At 38.5% G+C, this 23,975-nt stretch overlaps 1 protein-coding gene across 2 annotated transcripts in view; it reads right to left on the bottom strand.

Moving 5' to 3' along the window:
* Window positions 1–23,975, bottom strand: part of DENND1B (DENN domain containing 1B) — a 151,586-nt gene that overhangs the window by 80,335 nt on the left and 47,276 nt on the right. For both annotated transcript variants that reach the window (XM_039726266.1, XM_039726265.1), the window contains exons 5-6: window positions 15,893–15,942; window positions 7,631–7,750 (exon numbers count right to left, since the gene is read on the bottom strand). In XM_039726266.1, the coding sequence (XP_039582200.1) occupies window positions 7,631–7,750; window positions 15,893–15,942 (170 nt within the window). The remainder of the gene's footprint in view (window positions 1–7,630; window positions 7,751–15,892; window positions 15,943–23,975) is intronic.

Here is a 23,975-nt window from a genome sequence, read left to right as displayed (position 1 = left end):
ATGCATTTTCTAGGAATTTTGCTGTCTTTATAAATGCTTTAACTACTGGCTCCTAAAAAAAACAAAACCAAATACCCTCCCCCCCAACCACAAAAAAAAAAAAAAAAAACAAAAAAAAAAAACACCAAAAAAAAAACCAAACCACAAAAATCCATCAAGAATTTGCTCTTGCCAAGCCAAAGAGACAGAGGCAATGATTTAATGATTTCCTTTAACTCCACCACATTAATGCCTTTATCACACTTTACCATATATTGTGCTGGCTATTAATCAAAACAACATGAACCTCTTAATGCTCACAGACATTTTTAATGCTTGGTATTGCTGACAGTGGTTAAGGTGTGACATTATTACATTTGTTTTTCAGTATTTTCTTAACATAATAATAAAATTTCCTTTAGTGCACCTTTGTAAGGCCACTCACTGCTTACAGGTGTGAACATTCCATGCCTTCATAAAACACCCACCATATCAGCACCTAAAACATCTGATCTTGGAGCATTCTTTCACCTAGGACTCCTGTTCTACTGTCTTCTCAAACCATGTTAACCTGGTTTTACACATCACTGAAACACAGCACAGAGAGGCAAACAGAATTAATTGTTCTCTGCAGTGTTCAGAGTTTCTGCAAATGTCAGAGCTGTAGAACAGCTTCACAACCCAGAATTACAGCAGGGACTAGGACACTGTCCTAGCATTTTGTCAAAGTCAAGGTAAAAGGTGGGTATAAATCACAAAGTATTTTTATAACGCTACACACACAAATGGGTAAGACTACCTAAAAGTTTTCCAGATTCTTACTATGACCTCTGTTTTAACAGTATTTAAGATCCCAGCACATTAAGCAGTAGAATACTCTGAAATCTCATCTGATAATCTATTTTTGATAATGAACATGTATGAACAGCATTCTATAAATTCTATTGCAATAAAATATTAACCATACTTCTTTATGCATGATCTCAGCTACCCTATTCCTAAGAAAATAAAAACTAAATGCAATTTTTAAGCATTTAAAAAGGTCAAATTAATTATTTGAAATTAATGAACCCTAACAGAAAGCCAAGGGAGACTTTTATTTCATAGAGCAAGGCATGCTGACCAGAGTACTTGCATTGAAATTTCTTCCCTTAGCAACATCAGGTTGATGATACCCTTCCATGTCTCTGTGCAAATGAACCACTAAGGAAAACATCCTACTTGACCATTGTTTATGAAAGTCAGTTTCCTTTATGAGCTGAAAGAATAGTAAAAGAATTGCTCTAAGCCTTATAACCACAGACACAAGGTTAATATCATTTCAATGTGCCTCTTAAACCTGAAATATTAAGGAAATCAAAATAAGTACTCCATTGCATTATATGGCATGAAACCAAAGAACCTGCCAGAACCTGTCCTCTGCTTCTTTTCTACATCATCTTCAGTTCTTCAATAGCACGGCCTAATTGCAAAAGCTTTTGTCAATATTTCTAATTATAATGTGCTTCAACAAAATATTACAAAGATCTACTTGAAAGCAACAAAGTTCCCTTTATGTTTTTCTTTTATGTATTTGCTAATTGTAATTAATTCAGCATAATAAAGAAGTGTTATACCTGTTTTTTTATAAACAGTAAAGAGTGCATTTGCATGTGTGCATAGACAATGCATCTCTGCATTCTAAGTAAGCACAGGTGTCTTTGTTCATGATAAAGACACCATCAGGTGGTTTTATGGATTCTCAAAGACCAAGCCCAAGCTCTTTGCAATGTGTTAAATCCTCAAGGCTGTCAAGCAACACTTTTGGCCTCTTTCATCAAAGGCTAATTTTGGAAGCACATTTGTTAATAATCCTATTAATTGATTTGGACTGTGTAGTAAACCGATTTATTTGTAGATAAACACTGGATGCTGTAGGCTTTATATCTTTATCCAGTATATCATAGTGGACAAAGAATTGTATATGGAATCATAGAATCCTGTTGGTTGGAAAAGACCTGTAAGACCATTGGGTCCAACCATCCAGCATTGCCAAATCTACCACAAACCACATCCCAACCACCACATCTATCTGTCATTTAAATCCCTCCAGGATGGTGAATGCACCACCTCCCTGGGCAGCTTTGTCCAGTGCTCAACAATCCTTCCCATGAAGAAACTTTTCCTAATATCCAATCTAAACCTCCAGTGGTGCAACATGAGGCTGTTTCCTCTTGTCCCATGACCCAGGAGAGAGCCCCACACCCACTTGCTACCTCCTCTTTTCAGGTGATTGTAAAGAGCTGGAAGGTCAGCCCTGAGCTCTCCCAGCTGTTCCTGATCAGGCCTGTGCTCCAGACCCTTCAGCAGCTCTGTTCCCCTTCTCTGGACCTTCTCCAGCATCTCAATGTCCTTCCTGAACCAAGCAGAGTTCAAGGTGCTGCCTCACCAGTGCCAAGTACAGGGGGACAATCCCTTCCCTGGTCCTGCTGGCCACACTATTTCTGATCCCGGCCAGGATGCCCTTGGCCTTCTTGGCCACCTGTGCACAGCTGGCTCTTGTTCAGCTGCTCCCAAGCCCCTTTCCACCAGGCAGCTTTCCAGGCACTCTGCCCCACCCTGGAATGCTGCATGGGGCTGTTGTGATGCACGGACAGTACCCAGCACTTGGACTTGTTGGTTTCTTTGGCATTTGTTTGTATGACAGCTAAAATCCAGAAGCATTTCAGGTCAAAGGATCTTCCCACCTTGTCCTGTTAATAAATCTTGCAAAATTATTTAATCTTTGCTAGCACAGTAGAACTAGTCTACATACAGAAAATTCATACAGCACACAAATGTCCATCAACATCTATTAGCTGGGTAACTATTTTTTTCAATACTGTACAGAAATGCCTTGTCTGAAAGACATAGTTTTTAAGTGGCTGAGTTTGACAGATGAGGCTTTAATACATTACTCCCCCTAATTCAGAACTGGCACACTAACATGTACCTTACACACTAATGTGTACCTTAAAGTGTTAAGGTATACACTAACATATACCTTAACAACAGATAAAATCAAAAATAACGTCCATTACCAGAAAAACCTCACCACCATACCTGTATTCATAAAATTATTTATGAGCAGTCAGTACATTTCATAATTAATTAGCTGTCTTACGAAAACATTTAAAGGTTATCAATGAAGCCCCTTCACAGTACAGAAAGTAGAGGAAATTCAGGGCTTTAATATTTAATTTTCATGTATTTGGAAATCTAAATTAATTTCAGTTCTTATACTACGAAACCACTACTGGTTTCTTATTTATTTTTCTTTAATTGTAGCCACTGTCCTTGCATTCCTCAAGTTACAAACAATAAGTGCTTGAAAAACAAACATGTAAGACCAACACAGGACAACATCCAAAACCATACAACAATTTCTCTAAGTGTTTCTTCCATAATCATGAGAAACACAAAAACATAGACAATATGAATAGATATATATGCCATGATGGAGAATACAGGGGTCTTTATTTAAAAGTACAGCCCCTGTCTGTCACAAAAGCAAGAGACCAAGATCCTTCATGGTTAATTAAAAACATACTTAGCATTTTCTCTTAATCCAAATGAGCCACAAGGCAGGAGCTCAGACTTTTATTCAAAGTCATGCACAACCCTTGTTGCCGTAAGTAGACTTCCACCTCACCGGTGCTTCTACTACAGCTCTGATAAAACTTTTACATTCATGAGTCAAAGGTTAAACAAAGGAGAGGAAATGTTTTCTGTCAAATAGTCAGGTAACCACTAACAGTCCTGAACTATCAGCAGGAATCTAACTTCTAGTAATCAAATAAAACTAAGGAAACTGCCTTTCCGTAGCTAAATGCCTAATGTCTAGGGGCTACTTTTCTGTCTGGAAAATTGACACAAAATGTGTAAAATTGAAACATTCTGCTTCTAAGGGATTTGCCTAAAGGAAGAGTGAAAAAGTTTCAAGCATGGTCTGAACTGAAGAACTACAAAGCCTTACCACATAAACCTGTCTTCCTTATTAGAGCATTTCATTTGGAAATGTAGGTGACAATTTTACAATCATAAAATTAATGAAATCTAAGACTGAGCATTTTAATGATGCATTTTGTGTTCCTCTGCATACCTAAGGTCAGCCTCAGAGTCCATCAACAGTTTGAAATTATTTGTACTTTGTACTAAACCATTCAGATAATTCAAAATCAATTTCATGTAAACCCAGAAAGTATTATTTCCACTGCAAGCAGCAGTGATATTAGAAACAAAACCCAGAAGAATTAAGTCTACTGTTATTCAAAAGCAGACATTCAAGTTTCTACTGCACCACTTCAAACCTCAACTAGCAAAACCATTACCCAAAAATAGGAAAAGTAAAACTAGGAGAAAAGATCCAGTATAGGATGTGAGCTCAACAAGGTATTTTACAATATGCCTATTGTGTATCCCTTGTCTTACAGGGCTGCATTAGCTCAACACTTTGTGAAGAGGGAGGAGGTGACACAGCAGGATTCACACTGAGAGCTTCACCAAGCAGCCATGCAGCTTAATGAAAAGCACTAAATTAAACAAAACCTGAAAAGGAATCTCACAGCATTTCTGGAGAATAATCCAAGAGTTATTTTCTCATCTTACTATGGTTTAGCACTTCAAATTCGGCAACTGCAGTCAAGCTCTGCTCATTCATTCTAGACAATACAATATCAAAATTAAGTTCTTCAAACAAAACTGCCTGAAAAAGCTACTTTGGGAAATTTTTATTTCACTTTATAAACATAGAGAGTATTTGAGCAATACATTCTGATTTGGAAGAAAATCCTATTTACACAATTCATATACGTGTGTATATGAAACACAAAAAACTCCATTAAACTTAGAGGAATTTTGTATGTACAAGTATATTTTCTGTTTCAAACTATCCACTTTAAAGCAGGACCACGTAGCTGCAAATTCAGAGATAATTTCCTTTAATTAGTGTTTCAGATGGAGAATGAATTATAGACTGAAGTCCCATAAATGACCAGACTTTAATCTTACACGCAACTTTGAGTTGCTGGTGTAAAACCTGAGGACAAGCAACTCTTACTTCAGCTTTCAGTTAAGAATCCCATTCAGAAGCTGAAATTCTCTGTCTTTACAAGCCCTGGCATAGGTTAACACATGGCTTGGAACTATCCACAAAAGACACGTACAAGGGAAAAGCTGTGCCCTGTTGCCCACTCATCAGCCTACTCAAATTTCTACAGTATTTCCTTCCAATCACTTTGACTGGCTTGTTCCTGCTTGTCTTTAGAGATTTATAGTCACATTTCAGTTATTTATGACAATTCAACTAAGTTTTCTGTACTTAACTATCTCTAATTGTCTTTGTCAATGATGCCTCAGTCAGTAATCTCATTAAGTCCTCTTGTCCCAGGGGATACATCCATGTGCACAGGAGAAGGCAGTTTGACATGGCATCCCTGTACATCTGCACCTGTGTGTTTATATAAAAAGTCCGTAGTGCTGTAGTGCACACACCTGTGATGAACAAGTAGTCTGAATTGCCCATACATCAGCCATCATGTGTACACACACAGCAAATATCATTTTATGTGGTTTTGATATATGGACAAAAGCAAGGTTGAACATGAATACACATTCTATATATAAAGACAGCATTCTTATTTTTATTATTATTATTTTGGTTAATTTAAGAACAATAACCATATGCAAAGGAGAGAGAGATAAAATGCCCAAAGAAATCTACTTAGTGGGTCTTCTTTCACTTGGTCACATGTAATGAATCTTGGGATTCAGAGAAAAAGCCGGATTGGCTACTAGAACACATCAGATGGAAATAGTGAAGCATTCCTTCAGTCTGAGCTAAACACAACACAACACACACACATAGTCTGGAGATAAGCAGAGTACCCAGCCATGAGTACAGTGCTATGAAGGTAGTGTTGTTATGCATTCAGCTCTGCATTGTAAATTTGAAATTGTCACAATAAAAGCAATAAAGGCAATGCTTTGGATACAGTTCAGTGAAAAATTATTGCTTGCCACTTTTCATTTTCCTACTTATTACTACCAAGGAACAGAGGACTGACTAATCTTTAGCTGATGCACGTCCATGGGGAAATGTTAAAAGAAATACCCAGTTTACACCAGCTGAGAATTTACATCCTTTGCTTTGCAGCACTCCATACAGTGCTTAAATGCACTTGAGTGTGCATAACTGATTAAATGTTGTTACAGCCACACAAACAATGCATAAAATTTTGTTTCTAGCTTGATGAGGGAAGAAAATACTAACTCAGAGAAAAGAGCTAAAAGCATACACATACATTTTCACTCTGGGCTTTAATAAGTTATATAAAACAAGGTATCACAGAGAAAATGGTTAAATATTACACATTCCAAAAGCCTAAGACTTAAATCCTTCTGAAGGATTACTAAAGACATATTTCAAAGATCCCAGAAAGCAAGTTAATTTCCAGAATAAAATATTTCCCTTTTGTTACTTTCATTATATGGTACTATTTTTTTTTTGCAATAATTAGCGCAAACATTTCTTTTTAAATTACTTGCCAAAAACCATCCAGCATTTGGCATCTGTTTAAAAGTTCATTAAAATCTTGATGTGCTCTTTCCAATAATTTTAAGCACTACTCTGTAAGTCTCTATATCAGCTGGTCTTTCTTCCCCTCAGTGCTCATTTACTGATAATCCTTTTACAAGCTGATGTTGGGTTTTTCTCCCTAACTCACATGGCCTTATGACACCCTCCAAAACTACCTGATTTCCATGTTGCCCAAAAACCTGAGAACCTGTTTTTATCCATATTCTTCCTCCCTACTCTCCAAAGTTCTCTTTCCCCTTTGCTGCTAATGCATTTGGCTCCTGCTCTCTTGTGTTTGTCCACATTCTCACTTGAAAAGCAATTTAAATTCAATTTTGTTCTTCCTATTTGCTGCTGAACTGGATATTCCCATTTCCTCTATTAGGCTTGCAGGCTGCTAGGTTCTTAATTGAAGTTGCAAATTTGTCTTTTAATGAGATCACTCTGCCTTTAATTTAATTAAAATGGTTTTAGGACAGCTATATTGCGGGGTTTTTGGTACCAAAGCAATTATCTTAAGAAAGATGAAAGAAAAAGCAGAAGGAGAAACAAAGTATTTTTTGTGGTCAGTCTCCCCAACATCAGTATCTCCTCTACAACAAAAGAGCATGCTCTTGTGAACTCTCTGGATCTATTGTTTCTTATACTAGACATAGTCTGGGCAAAAAACTTGGAAGAACCACCCAAAAATCTCTTTTCCAAGGACAGGAATACAGAATAATGCACTTTATTGTTGAATTGACAGAGCACTTGTCAAAGATCTGATTAAAAAGTAAAAATATCCACATAACAGTCCAAGACTCTAAGGCTGCAATGTATTGTTCTCTGCATTTAAGCAGAGATTTCATGTTATTTAAATAAAATTATCTAGCTTCACAGAAGAATACCATTATATGGGTCTTGGGGCCACTTTTTATGTGAAAGCAATGGTAACGCTGCCATAGAAAAGCAATACCCTGATAGCAAAGTTAAACACATTAGCAGAGAATTTGTAAAAAAAATTTTCTTGTATTTTCATATTCACTCATTGACTCACTTTTTATTGTGCCACCTTACCTTAGAATACAGAGGCAGACCTTGCCTCCTGACGTCAAACGGCAGAATCCAAACCTTTGCTTACTTTCAATGTCCGTGAGCACAAAGGTGAAATGCTGTCCTACTTGGTTTTGGGACACCCTGCAAAACCAGATACAGAGCACAGAACCATTAAATCACATAAAACATGAGCATTTAAGTCATTGGTCTCAAGTATTTTCATGCCCAATCCTCACTGTATTCCTCAATACAATTCTATTGTCTGTTGTTCTTTTCCAGTTCTTACACAATGTTGTACAGCAGAATACCTAAGAACCTGCTAGTAATGATTAACACCTGCCATTTCTGGTTCAATCTCATATGACCACACTGCAAATTAATTCCCAGAGAAGCTGAAAATCCTCACACACCCCTGTCTACCAGTCAGAGAGCACTTTATTTTTTAATTTATCCCTTGCAATATGAGGCAGGGGGAGTTTTTCAGGTTTTCCTGGTTGTTTTGGGGTTTTTTTTCATCTCCAGCAAAATAAAATATAGAAAATCTCCCCCACAGGGAAAAAAGAAAGTAGCAGTGGACCAAAGGGCAAGAGAAGCTACATAGTACACGGATTTTTTACTGTGTAAGATGTGCATGACAAAGGTTTAAAGATTAGCTATGTGGTACCACTACCCAGCCTGTAGAACCTCCCACTCTTTTCAGTTTAGTTTAGCCCCTCTTGAACATAAAGTGACTAAGACGAACCAAAAGCCTGTATTGAGCATACAACATTAGAAGATACACTTAGTCCAATATAATCACCCATAATTAATGAACTTTTCTCCATTAGGTAATTAATCTCAAATCATTAAAACAAGCACTTTCCTCAGCTGCCTTCAACAGCCTGGAACAATCTCATGCTCTCTTTAATCACTGTTAATAATCAATGGCTTGTGCTCAGTCCCTCCCTGCTCAGGTTCAGGGGAGCTGGGATGCTGCACACTGTGCTGGCACCACAGAGCCATCAATAACCAGGCCCTACTGCTCCCCTGCCACATCTCTGCACTGTGCTCCTTCCTGCAGAGAGCACACTGCCATGGAATGTGCTGTGTGGTTTGAGCACCCCTGTGCACCCTGGGGCTCCCACAGAAACCCAGCAGCAGCTGCTCAGCTGGAGCACTGGAATGCTCTGAGCGGTGACCTTGGCTGCCTCTGCTCGGCCGTGTCCCACTCCAAGCCTTGGAGCTTCCAGCAGCCAGGCCTGGCTTCTCCTCACACCATGAAACACCTGGCAGGGTTAGGCTGGAGGCTCTGTGCACAACCACATTAACCCAAATTTGTTTTAATGTGCTGTGTACACCTATGTCAGGCAAAATGCCTGTACAGAGGGCCACTTCAAAAATGAGATATAAATACTGATATTTTCTATTAAAAATAGCCCAGCCAAGTTATGAGTTCAGTGGGAAGCATTTCTGATGCCATCTCACCATCTCCAAATCACAGTCTTCCCTTTGCTTCTTTAAGAGAGGCAACTCCATGTTTTGACAGTCAGTGTAAAAGTGGCCCGGCTTAAAAACTGCTTCCCACACAGTTTAGAAAGAGATGTGAGCAGCAAGTCGCAGATTTTTAATATGAGAAACACTCCAAGGCTAAAACTGAATTTCCACAAGAACCCAAAAGTTTGCATTTGGTCCCGTTTGCTTCAAAAGAACAGCTAACAGAAGCCAGTGACCGACCATCCATCTGGACTACATTTTCTGTTCAGTTTAAAATACTGAATTAATTCTGGGTTTCTAATTTGAGAGCTCCACTTAAGATGTGGGGGCAGCAAGGATGCCTGTTTTTCTACTCCTCCTCAGCAGAATTAAAACTGACTATGTAAGCCTTACCATGAAAAACAAATGATGATTGGGGATTTCAATCGATAGAAGACCACAATGTATAAACCAGATACATAAAACATTCCACAAGTCCTAGCACTACAGTTTTAACACATATATAGTATGTTCCATCATGCAGACAAACACTGGCCAAGTGACTTGTGGTTTGTGCCTCTCTGTTTCACTGCAGCACATTCAGGTTGCTCAGAAATCAGATCTCCCCTCCAGAAACAGGCAGCAGCTCCTGGCCCTGCTACCTGGACCACAGCATTGATGTTTCTCAAGTTTTCTTAGAATGAAAACCAGCACAGATAAAATGAAATTATCATATACCAGAATTCTCTCAACAAAATGTTATCCAGACTTTTTACTGGAGCACAAGATAAAGTAGCCCAGCTGCAAAACCTTTCTGCAGAATGCTGGTTTAGCCAGCTGTTTGAAGGGAGCACGATCTGCTCACTTGCAAGGGGGGAGCAGGCACAAATCGTTCCCAACCAGTGCTGACATTCTCCTCACTCATTCCTCTGCCTTGCTTTTGACTTGCTTTCAACTCTTGCCCTGCCTGCTTACTTTTAATGTTAGTTCAATAATAATAAATCACTAATAATGAAGAATGTGTGTAAATACTTATTAACCCTGCAGACTACAATGGGCTCTTTCAAGGTTATTACAGTTCACTGTAGAAATAAAAATAGGTTTTAAAATTTTCTGTGTACCTACACAATGCAGAAAAGGCTCTTTAGTACCCATGGAGTAGGTAAAGAGTCATTTTAAAGACTTTTGTTTACACTACAGCCATTGCTTAGGCCTCATTTTAATGGAGCCTTGAAAGTGTTGATTAAGGCAGGAACTGAATCTCTCCTTCAAACAAAAAACAGCATATCTAATCACTAAATTTATCCTTTGCTCTCCACAAAAACTGCTCTTCTTCCAAATTATTTTGTTTAGGATAGAGAAGATGTTCGAAATTAAGTTTTTCTTCAAATTTTAGAAATTTTGAAGAGTTTAAAAAAATTTAAGACCTTATACATGGCAATAGAGATTTCTGTTTTCTTTTAAAAATAAGTCTTAATGTTATTGTTACTTATAAAATATCATGTACATGTCCTTGATCAATGCAACTAATATACACAGTTCTGACTGAATCTTTCATGGCTGCTACTTAAACATGAAAGTTTCATGTGTATTTCAACTCCCAAACTGACTGGGAAAACCAAACCCCTCAGTCACCAGTCAGTCACCCTAATTTCCCAAATCAAAGAACAGAACAGAAACCATTTCAAGCAGGAATTTGAAAACCAGACGTTAAGGTAGTGGTACAAGCTGATGGAGACACTGGGGAGCCAGTAACACTAGGTTGGGAATCCTCCTTCAGCTAATTGCTATCCCCTAATCTAAGCTTCAGGGACTATTTTCTTCACTTCCAGGCCCATTCCAGGATCCACTAGTCCACAGCTCAGGTTCCCTGTGTGAAGAGCTCCTCTGCTCCAACCAAGCTATCCGATTTGAGCTCTGCCTCCCAATACAAAAAAAAAAAAAAAAAAAAAAAAAAAAAAAAAAAAACCCACAGGAGAAAAACTGCAGAAGCCATGAAAATGGGCAATGCCACCACCAAGTAAAGAAAATTACCACAAATAAAAAAAAAAAAAAAAAAAAAAAAAAAAAAAACCACCACCACAAGAGAAAAACTGCAGAAGATGTGAAAATGGGCAATGCCACTGCCACCACCAAGTACAGAAAATTCCCACAAATAAAAAGCACAGTTAGCTTATTAATGGGGTTATGTTTTCATAACAACAGAAACATTAAAAGAAACCACAACTACTGAGTAAAGAGTCTCACTGGGAGTATTTAAGGTGCAATAGAAGCCTGTCTAGAAGCTCTGTCTCAGGGCCCTGACCATCACACCTGGCCAAGGGTCTATGGGAGCACACAGTGGCTCCCTCAGCATTCCAGGCTCCCTCTCAGACAGGTGCACTTCTGCACACACACAGAAACCAAACAACCCCTGTGTGAAATCAATAGTTACACTCACAGCACACTCTGCAGCCTGTCCTTACACTTGTCTCTCACATACAATTCACTACTACACAGACACGTGCCATAACACAGTGAGACACAAGATGCAAAGAACTCGGTTGTGTGTAACTGCTGCTACAGTTGTGAGTTTGCAACCCCCCTTGCAAACTGACTGCAGGGCCTGAAGGGTACAGGAAAGGCTACAGTTTATTTATCTTCACCTGTACTGCTTGAAATACTTTCTTGATTATTTACTTTTCATTCTCAACTACTTATTCTAAAGGCAATATTTTTGTATAAGGTATAATAGCCTTTCACAAGATCTGCAAATCCAATGATTTCAAGGCATCATTTTGCACTTTGATTGATCATAGCTGTGTTTCTACACAGACTTCTACCATAGATATCAACAGAAACAGCATCAGCCATGAACAGGAGCGTGACAGTGACGTCATTCCTGCTATCATTACTCACTCACCCTAAAACATTATGAGTTAAATAACCTGCACAGTAACTCCCATACTCAAGCGACATTCTGCTGCTAAGGAGAAATCCTCTACAGCAGCAACACCATTGATTATTCTCCAAAATCCAACACTTCCCAGTGAGTAGGTGAGCACCATGGGGAATTTAATGTGGCACACATCACTGTCTCCATGCTGAGCCTACAAGCAGTTCCCAAAAGAGTATCTAAAAGAGGCTTGTGTGTTTCACATTCAGCAGAAGAAATGCATCCTGAAAGGGAAAAGACTGAGGAATGAAAGGAGCAAGGGAAGTACTTATGGTGGAGAGAAATGGCAGAGGCTCAAAGCAGAGATAAAAATGAGGGGTCAAGCAGTGACGTAGCACAACTTCAGACTGAACCTGAGATGGCTCCAAAAGGAGCAGGAGAAGTTGCATCCTCACTACTCATCAACCAGCTACATAACCGATGGATGTGGAGACTGGGTGTGGACTCTACACAGTCACACCTGGGCTCTGGGTTGAGAGGGAAAATACAAAAGACTGCTGGAAAAAGAAAAGTGAAGCAAGCCATGCAGGATTTGCACAGAGGATTCAAGCAACAAGACAGAACAAAATGCTTTTGTCTGCAGCATTAATATTACTTTAGCAAACATTGAAAGGAAATGAAAATCTCTGTCCTCAAATGTTAAATCCTCTTAGACTATACAAAAAGAAACAAACGGAGTACCAAAGAAAAGGGTCTTTCTTTGTAAATACATATATGAGAACTGTTAGAATATTATACATTTGTGCCATTATTAAATAGAAAATAATTTTCAATTACAATAAGAGACATAGGTACTTGGAGCAAATGCTCAAGAACTTCTATGACGTAATTAACATCTTAATCCCTTTAAAATAAAATGTAAGCCATAACTAGAAGTAACCAAATTATGTGTTTGTTTTCAATAAAAAAAATATATATAAAACTCAAAGTTTAAGTCATGGTCAAAGAATTTTTTATACCATTGTGCCTCTTTTGGCTTGACTTTCAGTTTCAATTTAATGGGAGTTTCCTTAGATTTTTAATTACCATTCACAGTATGTACTTTTGATAATTAGTGTGAGTAGCATACAGTTATTTATAACATCTGCATAAAGTATGCCCGGTGAGATGATGCAAGCAGCATCAAACAGTGAGAACTAAATCTGGATCTCTATGATCATTTCAGGATAGTGGATAAAAGAAAATCCAGTAGATGATCTCATTTCTTTCCTTTTTCAATTCCTTATGTAATTAAAATAGGTGACTTGAAAGAAAATGGGTGACAATGATGTTATTACTGGTGTTTTAACTGTGCTGTAACTTTCCTTTCTCCATAACTTGAATATAGATTTCCTACTTTATTTAGTTTTATTTAGCTAGATAACAGAATTAACACTTCATTATATATAATTCTGCTGTGTAGTAGAAAACCAGAAGTAATCTATAGAACAGGCATTTTTTAAGTATCTTGGTATTTTTTGTTTTAAGGATCAAAATCAGTGGAAGTTACTACTTTTGCACTAGTAATTTCTAGCTCTTAATAGGCTCAGACAATGCTTGAAGTATTTTATATACAGAAATATACATATACTACAAATATTTGTATAAATATACATATATTACAGGTTGAGAACATATGCTCTCTGCAGTACAATACGCTTAATGAATGAAATAGATCTCAGTTCAAATGTTTGTGTACAGAAATTGTCATTGAAAATGCCTGTTAAATACTTGGGAGTACTAGGTGTACCATCTATCATGATCCTATATATACAAGAAGAAAACTACATATACATATATACATATATATATATATATTCACCAGATAAGGGAATTTATGGCTACACAAACACTAAAACGATTGCAGCATTTTAAATCTCCAGGGGGAAAAAGCCCAATAAAAAGGAACTTCAGCAGTTCAGTTTTTCTCAATCCTTTTCTTTATCACTCCAAATGTCAAAATAAAAATCATTAAACTGAGAAAGCAGAAGACAACTGGTTATGTTGAAAACAATTGGTAAGGTGTGTCTACGCTACAGAAAATACTTGAGCTGAGTATAAAATGGCAAACGCATCATGCAGCCAGTAAATTGTTCACACAAACAACTCGCCAGCAACAGCTCTCACTTTCCTGAATGAGCTTCCAGCATATCTGTCCTTTGCTCCACAACAGATCTGCCCCTCCTCATCCCTGCTGTCACACTCCCATGATCCCACGCTGCCTTTGGTTCTCCCTGAAATCCCTCGGAACTCGGCTCCAGCTCTGCAGGCAGCTGTGAGTGCGGCGCCCGTTCTAACGGCACCAGGGCAGTGCCTGAGCAGGCTGCAGGCCAGGCTGAGCAGCCTCCTTCCTCCCAGCTTCCAGGACCTCCACTCCTGGCCAGCTGACAAGTTTTATGAAATTTGTAGAAATTTTGCACTCTTGAGAACACTGCTTTACAGTCACGCATGAGGCCAACAGTCAAAAAGCATCTCTGGGGAGAGGATGTTAACAGGGGTTGTTAACAAACAAACAAACTTACACTTTTTCCTTTCTGTCTCCTTTTTCTTTGTTTTCTACAGATAATCAGTTAAAATCCATACTTAGCTATGCTAGAAATTCAAGTATTCCCACAGTTTATTAAGTTAATTCTCTTCATACAAGCAGCTAAGTGCCTTCTGAATGGTTCAAGAGAAATAGTTACAGTAAGACAACTTATTTGAAAATAATTACTCACTGCCTCTGACTATCTTCTTGCCACTGGATGGCAGCAACAGAACCTCACCTTTTTCTGTTATCCTCAAATTTTATTTCCATTACTCATCTTCATTACCAATTTTAAACAGAATTCTGTACATGTCTTAAGCACATTAAAGACTTTAGTGCTTTAAAGCCAACCACTGACAACCATATTACTTAAGTCATTAAAACAGCTTAAAGGACAGTGAGCTTAACCAGTTCAAAACCCAAACAACTTAATTAAATTCAGCCATAAAAGACTACATAAGCCTAGTTTTCAGGGAAGTTGTGTTTATAAACACAAATCTTTATTTTGCCAGTGTGTTTTGCTGAAGGACACTTTTCTTTCCTCTCTCCACACAACAGCTTTTCCTCTGCTGACAGCAGCTTCTTGCATCTGATAGATGCCTCTCATCTCCAGCTCACCATCTACAACTGATGCTCATGTTGTTCTGAAATTGGCTCAGCCTCTACGTTACCTGGGTGTATATTTCATTAATTATGCAAATCAAGCTTTTAATTCAATCTTTGCCAATTCGGACAATATGGGTTTTCCAAAGCAAGTGAGTTCAATCTATTAAGTAAATTACCATTAATCATTTTGACAAGACCAAATAAATATTTTCATTAATAAAAAAATTTTATATGAACAATTTAAGTGACTGGCAGCATTATATGAAAACCAGACTACAACTGATACCAGAAAGGTATGGACTAATTAATTATAAATAATGGTCTGGATTCTTCTCTACGAAAAATCAATTGCATATTCAGCTACTTCCATGTAATTAAAGTCTTAATTTCTTTGAACTCAAACAACACGTTTTCTGTACTGCTCAGTGAATTTTTATATCCTGGTGCAGTGTAACATTTTTAATGAAGCTGCTTAAAGAAAACTGTGTTATATCCTTATACTAACACAGATGGTGCTCACAATTACAGTGTACAAAACTGGGAGCTGGAATGTAGATCTACCTGGACAGAGATATTCTAAAATTCTGTAAGGATTACATTTTGCTGTGATAGTTTCCGACTAGTGACTTCATACTTACTTGAACAAAGGGTACGTTTTCTCATCTGCAGGTGCAAGCTTAGGGAATACATTACATTTGCCTTTTCTTTAAATCCTTGCTTGTAATTATGCTAAAAATAATTTTCTATGAAATATTTTTAAATAAATGATAACTGTAGCACATACCTTTCAACGTCAAAAGGAAAGCAGAACTTTGGAACGCTGTTCAGCACTTCCTGAAAATACACGCAAAAGAAATGAAGTTAGGGGTTTTTGGAAAAGGCTTTTGAAAGGTTTGCTTTTTTAAAAAAAATGGCCAAAAATACTCATAACAAATAATAAGTTCAAGGAATATATGATTAGAAAAAAATACAGCACACGTTCCTGGACTGAAATAATTGATTATTAAAAAGGAATTAGGTTTGTGCTTTGGCAGATTGCAAAGACAATGCCATAGAAGCCCCAGGAGGGAAAGGCCTGGCCTGAAGGGTATTAACACCCTTCACATCCCCGCTGGGATTCCCTTCAACAAGGCCATATGGATTTTACAAGAAGCACCACACCATATGGGTAAGCCACGTCTGCTGCTACTTGTACCACAGACTAGCCACAGGGACTTCTGACAGATCCTGGCTCAAAAATACAAATGTTGTTTCAATTAAAATGCAGGCAGAGAAAAGGGAATGAAGTTGGCAGCAGAATGAATTACAGAGAGGTATAACAACTCTATACATGTTCCTTAGTCAAATGCTGAAAGTGATGGAAATCGCCTACTGGTCCAAAGCAGAAATTTATATGATTAACCCTTTGGGTCTCACAAGCAAGCTTTGCTATCAATAAAGGAAAGAGGTGGGGGGGAACAAAATCCACCAGATCTACATTCATACCACAGTATGAAAGGATAATGTCTCTCTTTCGTGCAGAATTTTATTTAAGAAGCTGTTTAGTGGCAAATAAAATGTGTTAATTAAAATATAAAAATGCTCTCAAACTAGTCAATGTTTTCCTTTAAAAAAAAAAAGTGAATTACCAGATCATTTAGCAGCAAATATTAAACAACGACTTTACAAGATCCTAGAAAATAGGTTTTATTTCCTTGCTCCCAACTGGGAAAACAAACCCCTTGTGAAATGCTTCAGCAAGAAGAGACAGTTGACATCCATGAAGTTGGTCAAAGCTGCAGAATTCCTTTTTTGTAGCAGCCCAACAGACCTGTATTTCTATATACATGAGCTGGCCTGCAAGGTTTGTTTTCAGAAAAGAGCACATTGATTACAAATTTCCAGGGCTGCACATGAGGGTTTAAGAAGCTGATTTAAGGTGTTAGCACTGCAGCCTGAACACCCTGTTTACTGCATGTTGGACAGTCAGCTCCCATTAGGGGAAATTGTGTATTTAAATTCCTACACACTACAATGGCTACTTACTTCAAACATTCAACAAGCTCAGTGGACAGTGTAAAATATGAAGAGCCCACACAAGTTAATCAGCCAGAGAGGAACAGTTCAGGAAAAAAGACACGTGTGACTACAACATGCATATGTTAGCTGCAACATTTTAAGGGTATATGATGTGCCTCAGTAAATCTTCATGTGATACTTAATCATGAAGTCAATGTTTTTAGAATTTCCAAGTCATACAAGAGATTTCAATAAATCTTTAGAACTTTTACTTGGTTAGCATATTGTATGAAAGCCACAGATGTGTTTTGGGAAAGGTTATGAACTCCATTAAAAACAGCAGTACATAGAATACTCTTCAAAAGGAACTGCTCAAACACCATCCTACCTACTCTAAGTGCCCACCGCAGAAGAGTGAGAAGCAAAATATAAACAGGGCAGGTAAGCATTTGATTTCTGCAGCCAGGAACAAGTACGCACAAAGCTAGGAGTAACAATAATAAACTAATAAAAGAGAGCAAGCAGAACAGGCTAATCAAAACTTCTAACTCAGAAATTTCCTAAACATTTCCAAATTTGTCTCACTTCAGGCTCATAAGCTTGTTTTTCCTGTTCCAAAGCAATAGTATTTTATTCTTTTTCTAAATCTGCACCTATTCTCACACTACAGGAAGTAATTTTTCTCCTCACTAACAAGGATTTTAATTGCTGCCTGGTGAGCTTAGCACTGACTCAGAATTGGGTATGGAAATGTATTCATTTATGTTCCCCATTGTATTCTCCCAGAATAAATTATCACGAGAGGAAAAGAAAACAAAAACAAAAAACCCGAAGGTATCAGCTCAATATTTTGACTGAAGAACCTGAACATTACGGGTGTGTTTTGCAGCGCTGCCCGGGCCGAGCGACAGGCCAGCGCTCCCCCGGCGCGGCCCGGGCCTCCCCAGGCAGCCACGCGCGCACAACTTCTGCGGAGCAGCCTCCGCTCGCTTCCCAACTGGCAGCACCATCCCTCGGGGGACAAGGCTTTAAACCTCCGCTCTCTTTAAAATTCAACCAGCCAGCAGGTCTATAGACTGGTGTATAAACAGTATAGACACACACACACAAAAAAGAAAAAAAAAATCCTCTCTCAGCTTATGTCAGTGACAAAGCAGCTCAGCAGTTGACTGCTTCTCCCCTGACAGCGTAAGCTGGGTTTACACAGATCAATAGATGGAAGTCCTACCTAGCTTCCAGGGCTCCGTTTTCTCCCTTAATTACAGGTGCTAGTCAGAATTTTCAAATGGAAAAAAAGATGCCCCCAAGATGCTTCTAGACGAATTTAAAATGCAAATGATGTTAAATAGACATTCACATTTGTGTACATATTTGTGTACAATTACAGCTGGTACTCACAGCAATCTCTCTGCTGGATAAAACTGGAGCTGTCTCCTAACGGGTCATCATTTCCAAGACTCCCTAACCAGCCAGGACTTCCTCCTGAGTCAATATTTACACTCTCAGAAAAAGAATAACATTATTTGTTGTCTTTTATATTCACAACTTGATAAAATTATGTATTTATTTCTGAAGTCAAAAGATGGTACAGGTCTTCAGAAAGCAAAATAGTTTGATTCACATGTCCCAAAATTATTTCCTCCTCTGGCTCTCACCAGGAAATGATCCTTGTGTCATAAAACAAGGTGTACACAAGAGGAAGATGCTAATGATGTAAAAGAAAAAAAATAAAAACACACACAAGTAAAGGATTATCTATTTGCTTTTAAACACTGACTAAGCATCTACAGGTGCATCCAAATTTGTGTTTAATTGCTAAGTTAAAGGATAACTATCTCATTCCTCATGCAAACTCAAAGAGAAAGAAGAAAATCATAAAAATAATATTATGTGAAGTGTGGCATGCTGCTTCTCATGAAAAAACAAAGACAGAAATCGTATTTACAAAAATATTTCCTTTATACCTACAGCACAGCAGCAGAACCCTGCACTCTCACAGGCTCATGGTGTAATGGTTTGTTAATTCACTCTCATCAGTTGCACTGTCCAACTCCAGCCTAGCCTGGTCATGCTCACTGCCTCTAAAATGGGAGGATATTACAGAAGCCTGAAAGGTAAGAATTATTTACTCTTCCTTGCTCATTTTGGTACCCACTCAGCTAATTCGGTGCATCACCATTTTATAAAGCAATGGAAACAGTGGTAGAAAATGCTTCTGAATTCATACATGCCTGCTTTGTGGGAAAACAAGGTCCTGATAACTTCATAGTCTGGATAAGAAACATGGTCAGTAATTAACTGACCAGTTAAGGCAGTTTCACTTTTGGATATTTCAGATTTTCCTCTAGGTCTACAGACAAATTATGAAGAATTCCCTGAAACTGTTTTACATAAAAATTAATACCTAATAGCAATTACTAATTGGCTTGCTATTCATATCCACAGGGCAGTCCCACAGAAGTCCTGTGCACATCTCACCCTTTCATTTGCAGTGTGACACCACAGGATGGGTGTAACACAACGGTGTGACGTGGGAGTCTCAGTGCCGTGTGGGTGGCAAAACACAGAGCTGTAGATGTGTCCTCTAAGCTCCACCTGCGGCAACACTTCTATTCACAGAAGACAGATAAGAAAATTTGTGCAATCGCAGCTCCCTAAAAATAGACCTGATCTTTCCAGCTAACAATTTTCAGACTAACTTGCAGATAGTGCTGTGGTTTTTGACAGCTCTTTCTATGTCAATACAGCTGCCACGTAACACTTCATACATCCCTGACAAACATGCAAAGAGGAAGCAGATTCTGGACCACGTAGCAAAAGCTGTCACTAATGGATTCAAGCAAGATTAAAATTCCACTAAACTGAGCTACGTGTACATTTGTACAACCACAGATTGTTTTGACCCACAGAATAAATTCCACTCCACTGCTGAGAACAATTTTTGATCCTCATTTAGTTGGCTAACATGTAAACCACAACTGGAAAGGCCCTACAGCCTAATGACTGACATTCAGAGGAATCAAGTTGCTCATAACACTTAAGCACAGAGTCCTTCAGAATACTTGCTCTCTAAAAGGTGTTTGCATCATTCAAAAGCTTATTCAGAGGAACATTTGTTGTGTAAAATGATTAAGAAGCTGAATACCTGCAAAGGAGGATGAGATCACTTACAGAATTTCAGCTAGATTTGATTTCTCTTGTTCCTGCTTCCTGTCTCCTCTACCTGGCCACCATTCAGTTACATGCCTCATGAGAAGATGCCAGACAGGCAGCTGAAGATTTTTGGTAGCTTCGTCTGGTAACTTTGCACTCTACACAGCAACATGGGCACAGACAGATGAGGCAGCTAGACAGGAAGACTTTAGACAACAAGGTAACGGGATGAGCTTGAGATCTTAGAGAAGCAAAATCACATCAATAAGTAACTCTGGTAGAGGTGGCAATGGAGGCCCAAGGTCAGCTGTACCTGTGACTGAACTTGGAGGTGATTGTTGCAGCATCACTTAGAACCAACAGCATGTTAAATATACACAAAAAGGAATGAAAAAACCCTTAAGGACTGGAACAGTGAAGGACCAAGGTGTGGTGCACTCCAGCTGGAGATATGCTACAGAATGTTCTTGCCCTGTAGAGCACACTAAGGCTGCTGTCCCAGACAGCACACTTTTCACTGCTCTCACAGCAGCTTTCAAAGGCACTTCACAAGAAGGAAAGCTAATCCTGCATGATTAATCACACTGTCCTACAAGACTGAGGCATAAGACTTTCTAAGCCACCACAGAGAAAGTTTTAAAATTCAGAGATTGTACTAAATTATAAATTCTTGGAATCTCTACTTGCCTATTTGCTTCTGAATCTCATAACATAACCAGACAAAAATAAAGCCTATTTCAGACAGCTGTGTCCAGTATAGCATACAGGGAATCAATTACAATAACAAGCTCAGTCACAAATAGCAGAATAAAACCAACATGAGGTTCAGCACAGGTTAATTTTCCTGCTTAAAGAAAAAACCCTTCAAATTTCCTGGAACTCTAAAACATAAAAATTGACAAGGCTCTTCTTTCCCCTTCTTCTAAGGGGAAAGAAAGCTCCCCTTAGAATAAGTTGAGATTCAAATGTTACCATCTACCTCTACTACTGGCAAGGCAAACAAAAACAAGAAAAATACTACTTCACCACAAATCTCTAGCATGCATGTAATATTATATTCCACATAGCAAAAAATAGTTTTCCCACAGTTCCCTGGCTCATGTCAGGGAGATCATCATTCCCTAGGCAGTATCAGAGAGTTGGGAAAAACAGGAAGTATGTACTTCCATCTCCACTCTTGAGATTACTATGCGAGTAATATTTAACTTTTAAGGTGGTAGAGTATTTATTACAGAAAATTAATTACAATTTGTAGCAAAAAAAAAAAGGAAAAAAGGGCACCAATTTATGGCACGCAACATTCTTTCACCATGCAGTAGAGGAAAAGTGGCTTTTTATGAATAAATACTTCCCATGTCTCTAACACTATCTGGGAACTCAACAGAGAAGTTCTCTTAACTAGGATTACAGAAAACATCATTTTCTAAATCCAAATATGTAAGTCTCTGAAGGTCAGGTTAAAATCCCCAAGTCGTCCAGCACAGCTAAGGGAGCAGCAATATTTGTTTCACTCAAGACCTTTTCAGATCTCCCCTTGCTTACAACAGCAGTTAAGATGCAACTCTGGCAGCAGTGCTGAGAACCTCCTGCACATCCTGTTCAGATGCTGTTTCACCACTTGTGAAAAAATAATTACTGTCAAAAAAATCACAAATTGAAAAACTGGTTCATAATTATTTGTTTTACCTGTTGTTTTTTCATTCCACCTTTGAATATTCTGACAGCAATGGACAGAACTGAGCCTATTTGCAATAAACCCAACTCTACCTATTCAATATATTGCTTTAAAATGAAGATTGCAGTCTCAGAAATGTCTGCAAAACAGTATCAAAGAATATCATGAGTAGAGTGTAGCTGACACTCTGGTCAAAAGGCTCCTATTTGCAAGATTTCCTTCTCAGCCACCAAGAAAGGCTATTTATAAAAGGAAAATGAACTACAAAAGAACACTACAGATAATGACTACCTGCATTTGCATAAAAATGAAATATACTGAAAAAATTCTAACATTTCAAACACAACAAACTCTACTCCAGATGTGACTTGATACATTTCAAAATTATTTTAATTCCAAGCATATTTTGTTCCAAATATATTCCAAATATTTTTTCCCTCTCTCAGTACTTCATTAGTTACTTAAAAGACAAGTCCAGAAACAGAGAGTGTCTATAAATAGTAGGATGCCATTCCTGGTCTACAAAGCTTTTAATCAACAACTGGCCTGCCCAGTAAATACCCAGTACTGGTGTACACAGAGAGGTCAGCACCAGCTCTGCAGACTGCTCCTGCTCAGGCTGGGCATGAAACTGTCTTGTAAGCAGCAGGTGATGCTCTTCCAGAATCACAACTTCCCACTGGTTATTTCACAAAATGACTGCACAGCACAGGCCATGAAGAAATCCTGATTTCACTGGCAATTCAGAAATTTGAGCATCACTTCAATTAAGGAAAAACTTGCGTGCCACGCTGAGAGAAAGCATCTGTAGCAGAGAGTGATTTGTGCAGATGAACAAGGTGAGGCAGTCCAAAAGCCAAACCCTTGTCTGGGCTCATCCGTGCCTAAACGTGCAGCCCTGTGGGACAATGCTGGCTCCCATGGCTGGGTCAGCAGCAGGGGAAGTCAGGGAACCACACACCACCTTGTACAGGGTACTGAAACCGACAGCATGTGGGGGCTGACTTTCTTGGGCTATAGGAATCTACAGCCAAAAGAAAAGGAACTGAGAAAGGAAATCAGCTTCTAAGGAACCTGCCAGAATTATAATTCCTTAAATAAAATTATTTATGGTATTTTTATAAAGGAAACATTTATTTCTTCTTTTACACTCAGCAGATGTTACCTTCTAAGCTTCATCATAATGCAGCTCAGTAAGAATTGTTTGCAGTAATAGCTTTTTAGTACTAAATTGAGATATTATCAAGTGTGTTGAAAAGCAGAAGGAAAATGAAACAACTCCAGACCAAAGAGGGAAAGAGAAGAAGTAAATAAGAATAAAGTGTTAATTTGCCCCTACTGTCACCAATGCAGACAGACGATTACCCCAAAAAATAAAGTGCAGTGGACACACAACTGGGTGTCTTTTTCCCTAGAACATATGCAACGTACATTCACTTTACCTATAGCTGAGCCTGTCCAGACCTTCTGGCTCCCTGCTCAAAGCCTCTGGCAGCTTTATTGCCAGCAATTACTCTGCAACAATTGCAGGCTGGTGTTGCTGCCCAGGAGCATCAGCCAGCCACCTCAGCACTCTGTCAATCAGCTTAGCTTTGACCTCTGATACAGCATAAGCCAACTCTGAACAGCTACGACAAGAGGAGGTAACTTTCACCAGCAAGCCAGGCAGCACAAGCAGCTACAGCCAAAATAACTTTCAGCTCCTTCACTTTGATCAGAAGAATGAAACTGCCCATGCTCAGGGGAGACACTCATGAATCTAAACTAGCATTCACGACACTTATTGAAAAATTAGCAGAAATCCTGTTCCTGCAGTAGGAATTCTCTATCAACTAGAAGAAGTCTTCCCTCTTCCAAAATGTAGTTTAAAATTCAAGAATGGGTGCACTGAGTGTTCATTGGCCCAGTAAATTTTCTCTAATCATTTTCATTAGTGCCTAGTGAAAGATAAAGGGCAGAGGTAAGCATGCACTATACCCTCAGAGACAGATGATTTCTCATATGTGGATCTTTCATTACCAACTGTACATTAATTAATGAC

Source organism: Passer montanus, unplaced genomic scaffold (genome assembly GCF_014805655.1).
Source record: "Passer montanus isolate IOZ18808 unplaced genomic scaffold, ASM1480565v1 scaffold58, whole genome shotgun sequence".
In the NCBI taxonomy this organism is placed as follows: domain Eukaryota; kingdom Metazoa; phylum Chordata; class Aves; order Passeriformes; family Passeridae; genus Passer; species Passer montanus.
The sequence above is the reverse complement of the archived record's forward strand: the minus strand, read 5'-3'. Positions and strand labels throughout refer to the sequence as shown.